The sequence below is a fragment of the Poecilia mexicana genome, unplaced genomic scaffold (genome assembly GCF_051168715.1).
Source record: "Poecilia mexicana isolate PSO_F unplaced genomic scaffold, ASM5116871v1 scaffold_23, whole genome shotgun sequence".
Classification (NCBI taxonomy): domain Eukaryota; kingdom Metazoa; phylum Chordata; class Actinopteri; order Cyprinodontiformes; family Poeciliidae; genus Poecilia; species Poecilia mexicana.
In genome coordinates, this window is record NW_028263392.1 from 4,650,982 (window position 1) to 4,668,658 (window position 17,677).

Here is a 17,677-nt window from a genome sequence, read left to right on the forward strand (position 1 = left end):
GTCCACCTGCTGGGGACGCTGCAGCAACACGGGCCCGTCTTCTTTAAGCAAATCTGAACACTGCAGAGGTTACATAATGTTTATGCTGCTCATTAAGATGCAGTTCAGCTCTATAAATTGAAAACAGATTCCCTTTTTGGTTTTGTGGACATCGTCAGTGAATTACCTGAGTTATTGCTACTTGCTTCAAAAGTACTCTTTAAGAGACATTAAAAGACATTGATGTTGATCTGACAGCAACAGAAAAAATGAGGACACCCCATTGAAATGTTCACATACCAATATCTAACCTTTTTTTAATCATCTCTAAACAAAAGATATTGAAAATGTAATTTTAGTTGCGTAAAAAGTCAGGACACCCTACTGCCTTTTAAAGCCTTAAAAGCCTTAAAGCCTTAAAGTTGGTAAAGCCTGTTCTGCATTGTCAAATCTCCCTCTCTTTGGTTCACTTCCAGCCACGTTGGGTGTGTCTCCGTTGGCAGTGTTTTCCCTCAGTATGTGAGCGTGAGTGCAGGCAGGAATCTGGGCAGGCCGTTAGCATGCAGGAGTTGTTGTCGACGCTCTGATGATGACCGTTTTGCCCTTTGGTAAAACGGTCATTTTTTCTGAAATCTCTTGGTATATTTGCTCGTTGCTGGTTGCCATGTTCAGTTGACGCTGGATGCACACTTCCGCTACAATTGATACAAAGTTTTTTTTTTTACCTCAAGGTTTGACCATGGAATTATCGAAAGGCAAAACAAATCTCACTGTGGCTGATTGGGGAAGAAGCCACATCGGTGGAGAAGAGGTTTAAGGTACTTCTTGTAGCCAAGTGACGATCTTTCACAGTCTGAGGGAAGTTGGACTCACTCCGTAATTCCAACTGAAGATATTTGAGAAGCTTAACACCGTTCCATTGTTTTCTCTGTAAAACTTCACTCTGAGCTTCATGTTGCTTCTTACAGTCAACGAAAGAGTTGGACAGAAGTCACACAAGAAGAATAAAGAAGCAGAAGCAAAGCTTCTATGTGTATGTGGAAGCTAATCAACAATTTTTTTTCCAAAGCAACATTTATTGGTGACGTCTTCACTCTGAAATGTTACTGTAATATTATGAACCTTTTTGCTGGGGTTCGTTGGCATATTGCTTAAGTCAAGTCCATTAGAAATAAAAAAAAATTACAGTCTGTGTGTTTTCACCTTTAGTATGAGAACATTGAAAATTTTAGAACAATGTGCAAAATGCTGCTCTATGCAGTAATGCAACATCAGGAGCCTTTTGTGGTACATTACAATATCATATAGCCCTGATGGGAAGAATTTGCAGCATTACATAAATAGAAATCACTCAGCATAAACAAAATTAGCATAAACCACTGTGATTTATTTAGTTTTTTTAGCTCACTTTGATCTTGGTCTCCAAATTGTAGCTTCCCAAACTGAAACAGCTCTGCCTACTGTAAGCACACAGTAGTCCTCAAGTTAGAAGTCATTCCAATAATCTCGTGTGCCGAGTGTTTTGATTAATTAGATCCGCTGCAGATTTGCAGGTGTCTTCATAATATGATAAAGTGATGGTGTTATAGGTCAAACAAATACAAACAGTAGTTATTAAACTTAAATGTTACACTGTCAAAACAAGTGAAGCATAATTACCTGAAAAATAAGAACAGATATTAGCTGTGCTGCTCCAGCTAATATTTTTTATCAGTAGCGCTAATGAGTTTTGCACTTAAACATAAAGCGGACTGCATCCCATATCTTCCTCCTGTGGACTCCCCCACAGGTATTTGGATAATAGCTTTGACACATTGCCTTTTTAAATTATATATAACACTTTTTTTTTTTTACTGGTGATGAAACATGAAGGGCAATTAGGGAGGGATTCTGGATTTCATCCCCGTGAAATGTGGGACCGGATGATCAAGAGATGGAAACATCCAATTAGTGGACGACTTGTTCGGCTACACTGCTCTCCCAGCACATGCAAATATCCTCTTTACTTACTCCTACAAACAATGGTTAATTACATAATGCTTTTTGAAAAATAAATGGAAAACCAAACTGAAGCATTTGAGATGATGTAAGATATAAAGTTTGATTTTTTTTTTTTTTCCTCCCTTGAGTCGAGAAGCAGAAGCAGCATAATGCAGTTGTCGCATCTGCGGCTCCTTATAGATCAGCGGTGTTCAGTGTTGGTGTTAAAGGGCTGCATGGTTTAAAGGTTTTGCATGAATCAAATGAATGATTCATTCCCAGACCAATGCATAACTTAAAACATGACACAGCAGAGATACGTCTAAAACGCGCAAGATACCCATCCTGGAGGGTTGGAGTTGGTAGACCTGTCATGTTGCTCGATTTTGTTTTTTGCTGGAATGCTTTTTTTTTTTTTTTCATGGTTGTTCAGTTTGCGAGCAAATAGACCCGCATTTCCAGAAGAAGAAAGTTGACATCACACAGCGTAGCACCGTTTGCAGCACTAGTAGTGGACGCCGTCGTCCATGGATCAGTTTTATAGTTATTCAGTAATCAGGCCGGGGGCATCGTCACAAGATCAAAGCAAGATGAAGGAAGCTTTATGAAAATCGAGACTTAGAATTGGGATATTAGTGTTTTATGATCTGGGACTTAAGATTAGACTAATCTTGAGGCTTGGAATTAAGAATTTGAGATGGGAGACTCGACTAGGATTGAGGGTTTGAGACTTCGATTGGACCTAACTCGTGAATCTCAAGACTTGACTCGGACTCTAAGTTTGGCACTCAAGATTTGACTTGAATGAAAAGAGGTAGAAGTTTGAAAAAAATATATATATATTGTTTTAAGCATGACTCTAAAATTGGTGATATCGGTGAAATCCAGCAGGATACTTTTGTTACACGAACAACTTTGTATTGTTTTCTTTAATTAAAGAACATAAAAAACTTTGATAAATTTCATTTTCCTTTTAATATGACAGCAATGAGGTGAGCGCCATCTGGACTTTTGCAGTTTGAGACGCTACATAAGCTTTACTGCGAAGTGAGACTGAGTCAAAAAGCAAACAAACACAAGGGTCATAAACGTCAAGACGTGTATAATAATAAGAAAATGTGTGAAGAAATAACCCTCATTTTCTTGATTTCCTGCCTCAGTAAACACATTCCTAATGGGTTTGTGGTCTCAGTCATTACTTCTTGTTTTTCTTTTTTTTCCTCCCCAACTTGACACGATGTTCATTTGCTAAATTACGGTCCTGTTTGGAGAAAAATAAAGATTGGAGTGGTTTATGGTGGGAAATTATTAAGATTGGCAGAGTGGCAGATTGTACCACCGGGCTTGTGTCGCTCATGCAAAGTCGCCGTCCAAGGCTTGTTAGTCAGTCAGATATAAACTAGGTCTGAGGTGGCAGTAAATCACCACGGTCTGGAGACGAGCTTCCCCAGCTGCTTTAGCCGATTAAACCACCAGGCCTGGCATCGAGAAAGAAAAGAAAAGGGCTGTAAAGGAGCGTGGCAGACCGTCAAAAGAAATGCAAACGACTCTAGAAAGGCACATATTGTCTGTCGCTGTGCTATTCCACTCTGGTCTCTCATATCAGGGACTTGACAGAAGTAGATTGGATGAGTTCACAGATTTTTTTTCTCTCTCTCTCTTCCTTTTCAGTCAAATATGCTCTAAAATAGCCTGCAACTCAAGTCCCTCAGTTAGAGCTGAAGTAGAAATGTACTGCAAATGAGTCCAAGGAGCTGGCATGAAGGGCAAATTGTGATGGAGAGGTTGGAAAGTACAGAGGCACAGTATAGTGGTCAGCTATCATCTCATATTGGCCCGTCTACTTCCACTTTACATTACTGGTATTATCTCCACCCTTACAAATTTCTTGTGTTTCTGGCGACACCGATCGTCCACGGATGCCATATTCGTCTGGTCTCTTTCTTGTTGTTGAATCATAAAAACAGATTTTAGCTGTGACATGTGAGGCCTGTGTGGCTCTAGATTTTGTTCTGGGTTTTGAGCAAAGGAGTTGGCAATGAACTCTTGGAGGTATTTGTGTTTCCTATTTGTGGATAATGAGTTGAAATATGGTTTGATGGAGCCCCAAAGTCTTAGAAATTACTTCCTAAGATGAGAGAATGACTTTATTTGTCATCTGTCCTTGATTTATTTTTCTTTTTTGTAAATTGGAGCATGATGTGTGGGGGCCGTTGAGAGCTTTTTGTCTACTTTGTGTTGTCGGCTGCTTTTTTATTCGTAATGAATGGAAGCATCATGAGAACTGCTTTTTTGTATTTCATCCTGTCATCCTTGTGTGATGTTAATTTCTAGGGTCTTAACAATACGCAGGAACGGCTCTTCAGACCTCGGGTGCCGAGGAAATTCCGACTGAATTCAAACCACGGCGCTCAGATTTCAGCATTAAAAAGCAGCTCACACGCTCAGAGGTGCTGTTTGGACGATCTGACGTGCTGCTTCATTCCCACACTCGCATACGGAACACACTCGGCCCTGGCCGTGCATGCTCAGATGCAAATTAGCTCTCCCATCAGCGGCGGTGTGCCAGCTAATGACATGCATTTATGCAAACAAACTTAGATGAAGTTCATCTTGGTGGAGCAGTGAAAATCCACTGACACAAACACACACAGCACCGAGGGTAATAACATCTCGGATGAGCCCACACAGCAAATGAGTGGAACCAGTTTAGCGGCTTTCGCTAACATGGGATGACAAGTGGGTAAAATGACTTCCTGTCTCCATTAGTACAGGCTCCATTTTCAATGACTCTGCTTGGGCACAGATGCGTTTACAGCCATGTGTGGTTGATTTTTCTTTCACACCCACCTGTTGAAGCTGCGGGGTCTTGCAAAGGTATCCGCACCTTTAATCGGATGACATCCACAAACATAATGTATAATATTTGGATTTTACATGGTGGAGGGTGGAGTAATCCAGGACCCATAAAAATACATGTGTTTTTTTTCATTAATTAATCTTTTGAAAATACTACAGGGTTTATCTGTTCATTGTCTATACCTGCTCATCCACCCATTAGGAAAAGCATTAACTTACTGCCACTGATAAATCTGCAGTCGAATAATCCTGCATGTGAACAGGAGGCACATTCAAATTCAGTCAATTAATCAAATTTAATTTGGATAGCACATTTCAGCAGCAAGGCATTTCAAGGTGCTTTACATAATTAAACAAAATAAAAACAGCATGTGACATTGAATAAACAGTAAGAAAGAGAAAAGAGTAGAAAAAGATAAAAACATACCGGACTCCGCCGTCCGTATTATCCAGGCCCCGTCGCCTAACAGGACAAGGTCTCCAACCTTGCAGCGCCAGGCTCCGTCCACCTATCACGCGAATTTTTGCGCGATCTCTTCATTTCGGTGTTATAGTTGGCGAACAGAACATAAAGCGTCAACGTTGATACATGTTTTCTACTCCCTGCTCTACATAAATCCCAGTTTATGCCTGCAGGAGTTGAGCACCAAAGTATTGGACAAGTAAACGTGATGCAATATGAAAAGTCTTGAAAACTGCCAAATATGCAGACCTAAACATGGCTACGGACAAGCCGGCAGGTTGATCTGAACTCACATGTCAGGTCCTCTCACTCTCTGGACCCCAGATGCCATATAAATAACTTTCCTGCCCTCACATGCCGGCACGCATTTAATATTCATAAACCGTCTTATTGGCCTGAGGGAGAAACAACAGATTGGTAAATAATACATCAGTCAGGAAGAAGAAGGAGCTTATCATTCTACCTGCATGTGTTTATATCCCAGAGTTCCTTCCTGCCTAATTGTCCCCCCAACAAATGAAGGGATGGGCAGCTGCATTGAGATAAATATAGGCTATCATTTTGCACTGTATCTCTATCTCAGTTGCTCATAAATGTTGATGTCATCCAGCAGTAGGAAGACGTAGATATCATCGATTCAAACTAGCCACAAGATCATTTAGATTCAATTATCCTCATAATCATGCAAGTAAAGGTCGTGGTGAGCTGGTGGGCACTGCAGTGTATGATTATGAAACAGAAAGAAAAAGTGGGCTCCAATCCCGATTACTGCCGTTTTTAAATTCTGGATGTTGTCCTGCTGACTGACAATAGCAACATTTTACATCACATTGATGCAGAAACGTAGAATATCCCGGAAAATAAGCTTTCAAGCACCAATATGTATGGTCAAAGCATATGTTCTGTGACCAAACCAACAAGCAGAGTGGGCGCCAATCTGTTGGAGGTGTAAAGAGAGATATCAAACAGAACAGCACATGTAGAACTGTGGAATATCAACATATTCAGTTTAAGCATCATTAATTCATAGTCAGCAGACTAATCTACACACTAAAAGATTGGCCCTTCTGTCAAGCTCCACATTGGTGGCCACCAATGCTGGTGGAACACGTCTAGGTGGTCCTGGTTTGCACTGGGATTCTGAGCGCTGGAATAAAGGTTTGGGGGGGTGCAGTTGTCGAAGTAGTTGCCTGACTGGTGGTGTCTTTCTATCACTGACCTGATGGAGTTTCTCTTTTGTTGAGAGACTCCATTGAACCCTATTGGACGAACATAAAAGGAACTCTGTAGTCAGTGTGCCTTGATGGTGTTCAAAAAGTTTCCCCCAGGTGTGTTGAGGTTTGATGTCTTGTATTGGAGAGTTTAGTGGTTTCTGGTCTCTTGGTTGCCAGATATAGTGAGCTTAACAATAATTTCTTGGACTGTTTGTGGGTGTCGTTGGTTGAATCAGCCAGTTCAATCACGTTTGCCTGCGATCACCATGTCGTTTCTTTGTTGATGTCATCTGTCCCTTTAAACCGTCCATTTAAATCTGTCCCCAAACTGTAAACGAGATTCATTTTCTCTTCTACTACTTTCCGTATGCTCTTCCAAATGGACCGGAATGGTGTAAATTCCTTCCTAGCAGAGCGTTTTCAACCATTTTCCTTTGAAATCACTTTGTTTTGAACTTTTTTAAAACGTGCTCCTTTTATCTACAGACGAAGGGAGATGCCATGTGCAATCAGAGAACATAACCAGAGAGTCCTGTGTGGCTTGTGTAAATGTCACATCCATTTATGAGACTTTATTGAGTATAAGAATGTGTGCACGCACTCTACAGACCTCTCATCTGCAAATTAATCACACCTCACGCTGTGGTGCATGTTGTGTGTGACTCGGCGTCTTTCGCTTTGCATTTGATTAATGGGGGGAAATTTGAACGAGTCTCATTAATGAGGCCACGCTGAGAATCCAGTTGAAGCAATAGCAAGAGATGTTTTTATTGAGGCGCCTATGAACAACTTTAGAACAGGCAAACAGAAGCGTGAGGTGACAAAAAGCAGCTTTTTATTTATTTTTTTTGTCCTCTTTGTGTTCCGAACAGAGCGCCAGCTCCCTGTGGGCCGCCCGACAGAGTGACCATGTAAAACAGGCTTAGCGTGACATTTCCAACATGACATTTGTCTGGTGACCATCTGTGAAGGCCAACTGGCCTGCATCAACAACAAAACTGACCAGTGGAACCAACTACACACACCGTAACGCCTCTGTTACCCCACAAACGGCACCGAGAACGCTTACCGTACCCCCAGGGAAATCTGGCACGAAACTACTCACCCTTTAAATTCTGATTTAACTTCAGTGTTTTGTGGATTTTAAATAGAACTTTTTTTTACATATTGTGCCTATTTTTACACAAGCTTTTACATTTCTGGTCTTATTTTTTTATTGAATTAACAATCATGTCTAATTTGCCATGACTGTACCGATTGGATTTCACGTTTTTGAGACTTTTTGACTGAAATTTTTTTTTTTGGTTTAAATGTGAGGAAATGTACACCTTAACTTCATTTAAAGACACTTTTTAAAGAGTTGGAGTTAAACTAAAGACTTTCAGTGGGTTTTTCAGAGGCAACTTTTTGATATTTCGGAAGACAGATCTGCAGCATTTTCCCTCAAGGTGAGCCCTGAGTGACTGCTCTATGTGCACTCCTTTATGATGCCCATTTAGGAACTTTTCTGGTATATTTACTAATGTTTTGAGGACAGATTGAGTTTATGGGGACCAAAGCTTGGTCATGTTAGGATTATGAATATACTGGTAATGGTTAGGGTCAGGAATAAGTATAGGTCAAAATTGAACAGAAGTCAATCCAAAGTCCTAATATGGGTATAAATACATAATTGAGTGTGAGACAAAGTTCACACACACGAGCAATTTTTGCCATCTTTGTGAAAACCCACATTGATAATCGTGTTAAAATGATTTATTTTAACACAAAATCATTTTAGTGTTGATTAAATTGGAAACTTAGGATTTCAGGGATTTTACCCGTTGAAATGTGAATTTTTTTTTTTTTTTTTTTTTTGCATTTCCTGGAATATCCAAAGCTCTGAGCTGCTCAGAAACCAGTGTAATGTGTTACTGCTTTTCCACATTCACCCAGAGAAAAGCCAGCGATGGTGGCTTTGACAAATAATAACGATGCCTAGCTTCTGCCTTACTCTGCCTGGAGAGCCGAATGGAGTGGCTCTTGGGAGACGGACCGTCCAGGACTGCCAATAAGGATTATCTCCCACACCTGGCCAGGATGTACCTTCCACAACCCTGTAATGGATTCATGGTCTAACAATGTCTTTGAAAATGTTTTTTTTTTTTTTTTTTTTTTTTTTTGCACTAATGTAGGGTCAGGAGGAATGAAGCAGAGGTAAAACCAAAGCGGATTTTTGTTTTGTGTTGATGAACGGTGGCTTCAGACCGCGGCGGTTCAGAGTCAGAACAGCCAGTCTCATCCATTTGGGCTGAATGATTTCTGTTCCAGCATTAACATGATGCAGCTCAGTGTTCATATGCATTCATTTGCAAAATAGGCCACTTCCCTGGAGAATCTCCGTCTCTTTATGTCTCACACGCATGCTCCCTGTTTCTTTCGCTCTCTCTCTCGTCTCCACACCTTTTCTCCTGGCTGTCCGTTTGTTCCCGCTTTCCCACCTACATTGATCCTTTTTGTCTTCTCTCCCTCCGTTTGTTCTTCCTCTCACCTTTCAGTCTTTCTCTCACTTCCTGTTCTCTGCTAATGACTCCTTGTGTTTTCTCTGCTCTCTCTTACTCACTGCCTCCATCACACTGCTGCTTAAAAAACAAAAGGTCATGAGTTTTCCGATACGAGTAAGTCGTACAACTTGTGCTACATGCTAATACGGAACATTTTTCAAATGTTTAAGGTCAAGAATTAAGACTACAATATATTTAAAAAAAACAACAACTCTATCATAGACCAACTCTCAATCATATTTTCTGTTATTAAAAATCGTTACGTTGAAGTTCCGTGCTAAACTTTTTCTGATTAAACCGTCAAGTAATTTGTAGTTTCCTGTCTGAATAACCCGAAGCCGCCCAGCACGGCCCATTATACCGCATGTTGCGTTCCTCCCAAGAGTCCCCGGTCCTCCGGAACAATCCTGAAATGTGCCAGAAAATGTCAGCCATGACTCAGCTTCATGCTTTCACCGCTCATGTAAAATAGGGCAAAAACCAGCGAGGAGCTATCCAAAGGTCAACCCTGTATTAAGTTTTGTTGCTGTTGTCTCATCAGGTGTTTTTCCAGTTCAAGCCACTCAATTAAAAGAAGAAAAAAATCAAAAAGTAAAAAACAACTTTTAGGCTTCATCTCTCTTCCTGCTTTTACTCCTTCCACCTTTATTTTTTTTGGATTCTTGAATGAATAAGATATTTGTTGGATGTGTGTGCAAATGTGTGTGCTTGGTATACAAAATAAAGCAACGACATTTGTTTTTGAGAGAAAAAGGTAATATGACTGAACAACAGACTTTCTGTGTACTGAACTCAGAATATGATTTTTTGGGGTTATTTCACAAAATTGAAACGGAAACACTTTTTTCACATCACATAAGTCACATGATCAACAACAGGATGTTACTGCTGACAGAAACGGCGAAGAAGAAGACAACAGGAAGTAGTTGAGATGAAGGCGCGGCATGTTTTTTATCAACAACAAACTTATTCGCACGTGATTCCAAATGCTCTTATTTAATGGAAACACAACAATTGCGAAATTGTGTTTTTTTCGACTTTAGCGGAACATTGACGAAGTTTGTAACGGAAACACAGCTCATGAAATGAACTGCAGTTTTTGTACCCATCTTTTTGGGAGTACAGTTGGTCGTGATTCGCTGACATAAATCTGAGTTGTTGTCATACAATTTGTCCTTTCATCAATGCCATAGAGTCATATTGTTTGTGGTTGTACTACATATGATCTGAAGTCATTTTCAATTCAAAGTAAATGAATTGAAGGCTTTATTTATTGAGGGAAGACCCTGATATAACTGGAAGGACTATATATCCCGTTTGGCCTGGAAACGCCTCTGGACCCCTAAAGACTTGTATTCATCCCATCATGCAATTTCATGTAACAATGCCTTTTTCTTATAAGCTGAACAAATAAAAAAAGAGGTAAAAACAGACTAAAAAAAACCACTGGCTGCCACACAGAGAGCTACCTTAGGCTGCTGTTTTATCAGCCTTTCCTGCTGGTTGTCCTGTCATCCAGTAACACGTGTTCACACCTATAGGTACTTCAGGCTGAGAGGTGTCGCATGCTGTCAGGACTAATGTCCTAAACCTTGAAGGTTTGTGTCACTCAGCACTGCAAAAGGATCTTGAGAAAAGAGAAAAATGTAACTGTTTTCTTTATTGCCATGCAACACCCAGAGGTACTTTTATGTATTTCACCCTCTAAATTTAAACTGTAGCATTAGATGAACTAGAACCTCTGATTCTATTTAGCATTTCAAGATGTTTGCACCAATAAAGCAGATTTATCAACTGGTGACCAAAAAGTTTCCTAATATTTAGACCTACTTAACATGATTTGTTTTATTAATTACACCGCACATGCTACGATAAGACAGTGTGACAGCAGCTTTAAGTTTGTGAAAGTTAGTTTGTTTCCCCCACATTTTTACATTTATTTCCTTGAACTAAATCGCATCTGAAACTTGCTTGATTCTCCAACCTGGAAAAATGCAAATAGTGTCACAAGGTGTGATTTTTTTTTTTAACAAGAAAGAAGATGCAGAGCGTAGCCTCACTGCCTAACAGGAGCGAAGGAGGCGCAGACAGCCAATTACATTAATAATAGATTAACAAGTCGACTCCTTCAGCCCGGCACGTATCAGACGTGCATTTCTTCCCAGCTGTTCCTGGCAAAGTGGTGAGGGAAAGTTTCAGAGGGCATTTGTAAATCTTAACATTGTGCGCGTGCGTGTGTGTGTGTGTGTGTGTTTGTGGTGTAATCAGTGCGATGCTGGGGTGGAGATGGAGCGCAGCAGGTTGTGAAGGACCGCTGCGCCCAGAAATAGAGCTTTTTTCTCCTGCTGCTGCTCCAAATCCCACCCCCATGTCTGCTGTACACATCTCTCCGATGAACGCGTTCACTGGCATGCAAGTAAAATATAAGTTTGTGGAGAAACAAATAAATCCCTTCCTAATTTCTCTTATAGTAGTCTGTAAATGACTTTCTTGTCACCACACTTCTGTTTGCTTTTTTGTTGTTTTGTTTCATCTGGTTGAATCCCACGGCAGAAAAAATGCACAATGCTGTTATGCAAATCTGTCAATTAAACATCCTGTTTTGGAAAGGAGAGAGAGAGAGAGAGCGAGAGGACGAGTGAAAAGAGAGAGGACAAAAGAGCGATAGGGATTCTTTTGAAGGGATGAAAAGCAGAATCCAGAGCCGCCTGTAAAGACGCAGAGAGGCAGACGATGCAGGAGACGTTTTAAGTTTGGCTTTTTCTTTAATGAGTATCTCCCTCTCGCGGTGCCGCCTCTATTATGTTCCCATCTTTTCCTCATACAGGGAGTAAAAAATGGCTCATTTTTACCCCATGGTGAAGATTACAATGCTAACCAACTGCACCACTAACAGGTTGAAGCTTTTCAATCTGACTCAGATTATGTATTCTTCAAAAAGCGCTCACCTGGCGACTGCTATATATGCTTAAATGTAAAAAAAAAAAAAAAAAAAAAAGTGTTTTTGTAATATAAAATCGGGCAAAAGGTGTCATAATGTGTGAAAAAACCGGTTGATTTTGTTTTGTTAAGAATCTCTTTTTTTGATACGACCAAAATTTGAAGTGCTTATTCCCACAGCATTACAGATCCTCCACCATGTTTTATGACTATGAGGCGCTTTTTCACATAAACCCATAAAATCCAAAGTTCCTTCACACTCCGATCAAGCTAAACAATACACACATTTACAATAATTTGATTGTATTTGCATCCTATGAAGATTTTTTTTCCCCAATCTAATCAGCATGGGCATTTTTAAAATGCCAATAATAGAACAATAAATAAAAAAAGGTAAAAATCAGAAAAATAAGAGCACTATTTTTCATAATGTGAAACTGTCCTACATAACAAGAGAAATGTTTTAATACAAATACCTGAGCTGTAGATCAGTTCAGTAGAGTTTGGGGAATAAAACAGAATCTCATTATTTCATAAACATAGTTACATCACAGAGTAAGTTAAAAATAAGCCTAGATAGGCGACACCTTTCTATATAGCTGGTACCAATATGTACCTACCTGCATAGAAAGCTTTTAGAAGCATCGTTCACCTTTGGTTTTTTTTAGTCTTTACTCTTTAAAACATTTAGAGATGCCCCAAAAGTTGAATTTTACTATTTTCCACTCAGAAACAAACTTCCATACCAACTGCATGCTGTTGCTTTCATTAAACGTAACAAAACGTAACAAATAAGGCCAGAAAAAGATCACGAAACACCAGATTAGCCAGTTTCCAGCTTTAACTTCACACTAAATGTGAGCAATTCCAACTTTAGATGTGATTCTTTGACTCGGTCTCATGAGATCAGAACTGAAGCATAAAACAGACCCATTTGCAGACGTAGGTCTTGTTGACCCGAGCTGCCATGAGAGGCCTGCTGATGATGATTGGAGGCAATCTGCCTACACGGGGCACCGAGTCCCTGGTATAATTATGACACAGTATGAGAGAGGAAGAACTGCGGAGATTGACTGGGGGCAGAACTATTTATAGCTGCCTGGTAAACTGTCTGTACACGAGTGGATGGCGCTGAAGCAGGGAGGCTGATTGCTGGATGGATGGTTGAAGAGGAGAGGTCGCAGTCGGTTTATTTACTTGGCCTCGCCGGTGCAGAGGGGGGCTGTGGAGGTTAACTGTTGAGTTACAAGACTGCTCACAATGAAAACTAACTTGTAGGGGCTTTTATGTAGCTTTTTGTAGAATAATAATGTTAAGGGAGAAGTGATTAATCGAATTGATCGCGATGAATTGATTATTCAAATAATCGTCAACTAATTCAGTAATCGATTAATTGCTATCTTGCTCAAACAGCAAACTCGCATTTTAGACAATAAAATATAAGTTATTAAACATATATATGATTATTTATTTGCATCTCTTAATGTATTTCTAAAACGATATATGAAAAGGCTTCAATGAAAAATTTGCTGAATGTGCCCATTTTTAAATCTGATTATTTGATTAATCGTCAGAACACTCGATTAGTTGTCAGAATAATTGATTAATCGTCAGAATTACTTGTTAGTTGCAGCCCTAAATGATGTAATTACAACCAAAGGTGGTTCAGCAAAGTGTTCATACACATTTAGATGCTTTTCAGCTTTTTATTGGTAAGGAATTAAAACAATCGTGGCTTTGACAGCACTTGTGAAGTGTGTCATGAAAATCTCAGCAAAAGAGAAGTTACAGTCTTTTTTTTTTACTGTTTCTTCAGGTACTACAGCGCCACCATCTTGCAGATGTCGGGGGTGCGTGATGACAGGCTGGCAATCTGGCTGGCAGGGCTCACCACCCTCACCAACTTCCTGTTCACCCTCCTGGGGGTGTGGCTTGTGGAGAGGGTGGGCCGCAGGAAGCTGACTTTGGGCAGCATTATAGGTGAGACACAAAGAGCTGCAGGGAGACCAGCGGTCTCCAGCAGGCGAACAAACTAATCCTCATTTCGTTTTTTCAACAGGTACATGTTTGAGTTTAAGTCTGCTGGCCGTAGGTTTTCTCATGTCTGCTCAGCACAGTCCCCCGGTTACTGTCCACCCTCTGGACCCGGTCATGGCTAACTCCACCTGCTCCAAGTACCAGTGAGTAAAAACACAAATCCAGGTCGGATCTGGGTTTCCAACTCACTTCTCCAGTGATCTGGGAGCAGCTTTCAGATCCACATGTCATATATTACAATATGCTGATAATATTTAAGTTGATTTCTGCTTAAAGCTACTTTTCTAACTGCGCCTGAGATAACCTTTATCCATTTATAGTATTTACTAATAAGCGAATGGCTGACCTTTTGGCTGTTTTTGCACGTGTGTCGATGATTTATTTATTTTGGTCGTGTGAAATAATCATCAGAAGTCCGTTTCTTACGGGAAGTAGATATTGATTATGGCTTTTAAAACCACATTTAGTTTTTTATTTACATGCTCAGGCTTATGATTGTTTAACATGAGAATCTGAAAAGAGCTTTCAGAAAGAAGATTGCCTAAAAAGTTTATGAGTCTAAAAATGTCTCAAAATAATTTGAAATTCCAATTTGCGGAGGAACTTGTTTGGACTTTTATAACCGTTAGGGGTCGAGGCTTTTGAACTTTTTTCACTCTTATTTAATGACAGAAAGACGGTTTGGTGTTTAGCTGGAATTAAATCATCTTCTTTCTGGAGGTGAATACAAAAATTGATGTAAACATTACTTTTGAAAGAATCAAATATTTATTTTTTTATTTATTTTTTACAAGACGGTACAACATCAAAAAAATCTACCGCAGCATTTAGAACCACACTAGGTTTAGTAGGTTTGCATTTTTATAATTTTCACAATTGTGAGTTTATTTTCTCTATTTTTTAGGGTCCGGGGAGGCTTTTTTCTTTTTATATGAAGCCAAAATGTATCATTTATTAAATGAAGTTGAGTGTTTAGGAGGTTAGTAACTGTCTTAACATCTGAAGTCATGCTCTGGTTGCTAGGTTCACTTCATGGTTTTATACGGCTAATTATTTCTACTGATGACAGAATGCAAGTGGGGGGGTTTTTCATGCTTTGTCACGTTTCCACTGCAAATTTCAATATGTTATTCAGGCACTGCACTAGTCTAACCCCAATTGCCAAAATTGAAATGTTTGGGATACTTTCAAAAAGGTGTGTGTGTGTGTGTGTGCGTGCGTGCGTGTGTGTGTGCGTGTGTGTGTGGCAGAAATGCAAAACTGAGCTTCGCCCGTTCAACCCGCGTTTACAATAGTGGTGTCATCATTTATAAATGTTTAATCGTGAAGTATTTCAACTTTTATTTCCTTATTTTTTTAAAACATAACACTTTATTGTAACACTTTATAATTGCTGATAGAGCTTTATATTATTATAAACCAGAGTTAGAGAGTTACTCGTCAATGTTTGATTATTGCTGCTAATGTCACATTCGTTCCACATGGGATTCATTTTTCTTTTCCAAATGCCTACAGTTGGCTTAGCTTGTCTCCATAAGCTACAAAGGGCACCCCCTACCACACACACACACACACACACACACACACACACTCACACAGCTTCAGTGTTTCTTCGTGTGAGACAGAGATCTGATGCCTCTATGTTCCAATTTACTCTCACTAACAAAGGGAGAAGACAAAACTGGGTAAAAAAAAACAAAAAAAACACTCATTCTGATGAAAAACAACGGCTAATGGACTCACTGACCAGAACCAACACCCTGTCATTCCACTACCCTCAACAAACACACTCATACACACGCACGTGCACGTGCACACACACACATACAAAAAGACAAGAGTAATTTGAAGAGATGAGTGCTTTTACCACTCTGTGATCCCACACATGCTTTCAGCGACCACTAGTTTCAGAACCATCACTGCCTGCTTTTCTCTATTATCATCTGAATTTCATCTACTTTATTACCTCAGTAGTGTGAAAAGCTATTTGTACACTTAAATGTTTCTTCTGTTTTTACTTTTTTTTTGTCAGAGTAAATAAGGTATAATATGTTATATGTAAATATCAAAGTTTAATATTAATTAAACACAATTTTTGTGAAGAGGTAACTACAAACACTGTTAGAACAAGCTAAAAGATAGTTGAAAGTAACACAAGGAAATTAGGGATGCAGATAATTACAATAAATTGTCCATTTATGGTTTATTAGATTAAGAGAGTCGACCCTCTTCATATAAGACAAAACTGAGATTTTTAAAAAAGTGGCCGCTTGTCAATTAATTGTTAGTCAATTGATAATTTTAGATTAACTCATTAAACTTGCTTCCCTAAAAGAAACTTAAGAACAGATGAGAAACAGAGTCATTTGTCTTCAATAGAGTTGTGGGTTTTGATATTGGCAGTTGCCCAGGGCGGTATCAGTAATGGATAGGGTGCCCAATACCTAGAAAATAAATAAAATATATCTTATCTGTCAGTGGTCCTTTGAATAAGTTTATAACTGTTAGCCTGTGCAATGGGGTAAGTTTCCCTTCGCTGTACTGAAAGACTACACTACCTGCTTTCTGCTTGCATTTTAATTGGTTGGAGTGCGACAGGAGGAGGGGCTTGCCCAGGGCACCATTCCCTGCTTTGGTGGATCACTTTGCTTATGTGTGCATTTCCTCCTGTCTGGTGTGCAGAATGTGTGAGCCATGCATGCTGGACCCTCGCTGTGGCTTCTGTTACCGTGAGAACGGCTCGACTCTCCTGGCCTCCTCCTGCGTGCCGGTCAATAAGGCCACCACCGAGCGAGCGGCGTGGGGCAGGTGAGTCACGGCGTGAGTCCCGGCATGTTCGCGGGACGTACCAGATCGCAGGGCGAGGCGCATCACCTCCAGATCCCGCATTCTGCTGACCAGACAACTAAAAGGAATGTGTCTCCCTCTTTCAGATGTTCAAACTCTACCCTCATGAGAGATCAGACCTACTGGGCCTATAACTACTGCCCCACCTCATTTTCTTGGCTGGTTTTGTTGGGGCTGGTGCTCTACCTGGCTGCTTTTGCTCCAGGTAAGAAGATGAAACTGTTCATTCAGAAAGATTTGAGGGAGATTATTCATCTAGAATCCGTTATGCACTGTTTTTTTCTTTTATATGTGTCCTTGTATCAATCTTAATTCTGAAAAATTAACAAATTTACCTAAGGATTTTATTTACCTTTTACTATTTGGTGTTATCTGCAATCTGAATTAATTCCCTGTAGTCTAGTACTTTAAATGCAAAAGTTTCTGTTTCACTTTAAAGCAGTTAATAGTCTATTAGAAAACAGTTCAGTAGGGTTAGAGAGGACAAAGAGACACAAGCACTTCATTTCTTTTAGGTTTTGAGCAATTGAGATGCCAAACTTTATGTATATGATACATTTAAACAAATCAGGTTAGACTCATATTTTCAGCTTCCATCTTTATTTTTTCCAATTTCTTCATCTGTTTAAATCTACAGGCATCAAATTAAAATGTATTTTGTTTCATTGAGATTAAAATCTCTTTTCTTTTTAAGGTAGATATGGCTAAAATAAATTCTTTTAAGTTCCAACAAATAAAATAAACACAAAGGTAACAACCTACAAACCCCACATCAAATTGGAAAATCAGAAAATGTACATACAGTAACAATATTT

The 17,677-nt window shown here is 39.6% G+C and overlaps 1 protein-coding gene across 1 annotated transcript in view; it reads left to right on the top strand.

Moving 5' to 3' along the window:
* LOC106931397 (proton myo-inositol cotransporter) overlaps window positions 1-17,677 on the top strand; it is a 63,423-nt gene that overhangs the window by 40,334 nt on the left and 5,412 nt on the right. The window contains exons 5-8 of the mRNA XM_015009498.2: window positions 13,795-13,958; window positions 14,038-14,158; window positions 16,698-16,823; window positions 16,949-17,067. Of these exons, the coding sequence (XP_014864984.2) occupies window positions 13,795-13,958; window positions 14,038-14,158; window positions 16,698-16,823; window positions 16,949-17,067 (530 nt within the window). The remainder of the gene's footprint in view (window positions 1-13,794; window positions 13,959-14,037; window positions 14,159-16,697; window positions 16,824-16,948; window positions 17,068-17,677) is intronic.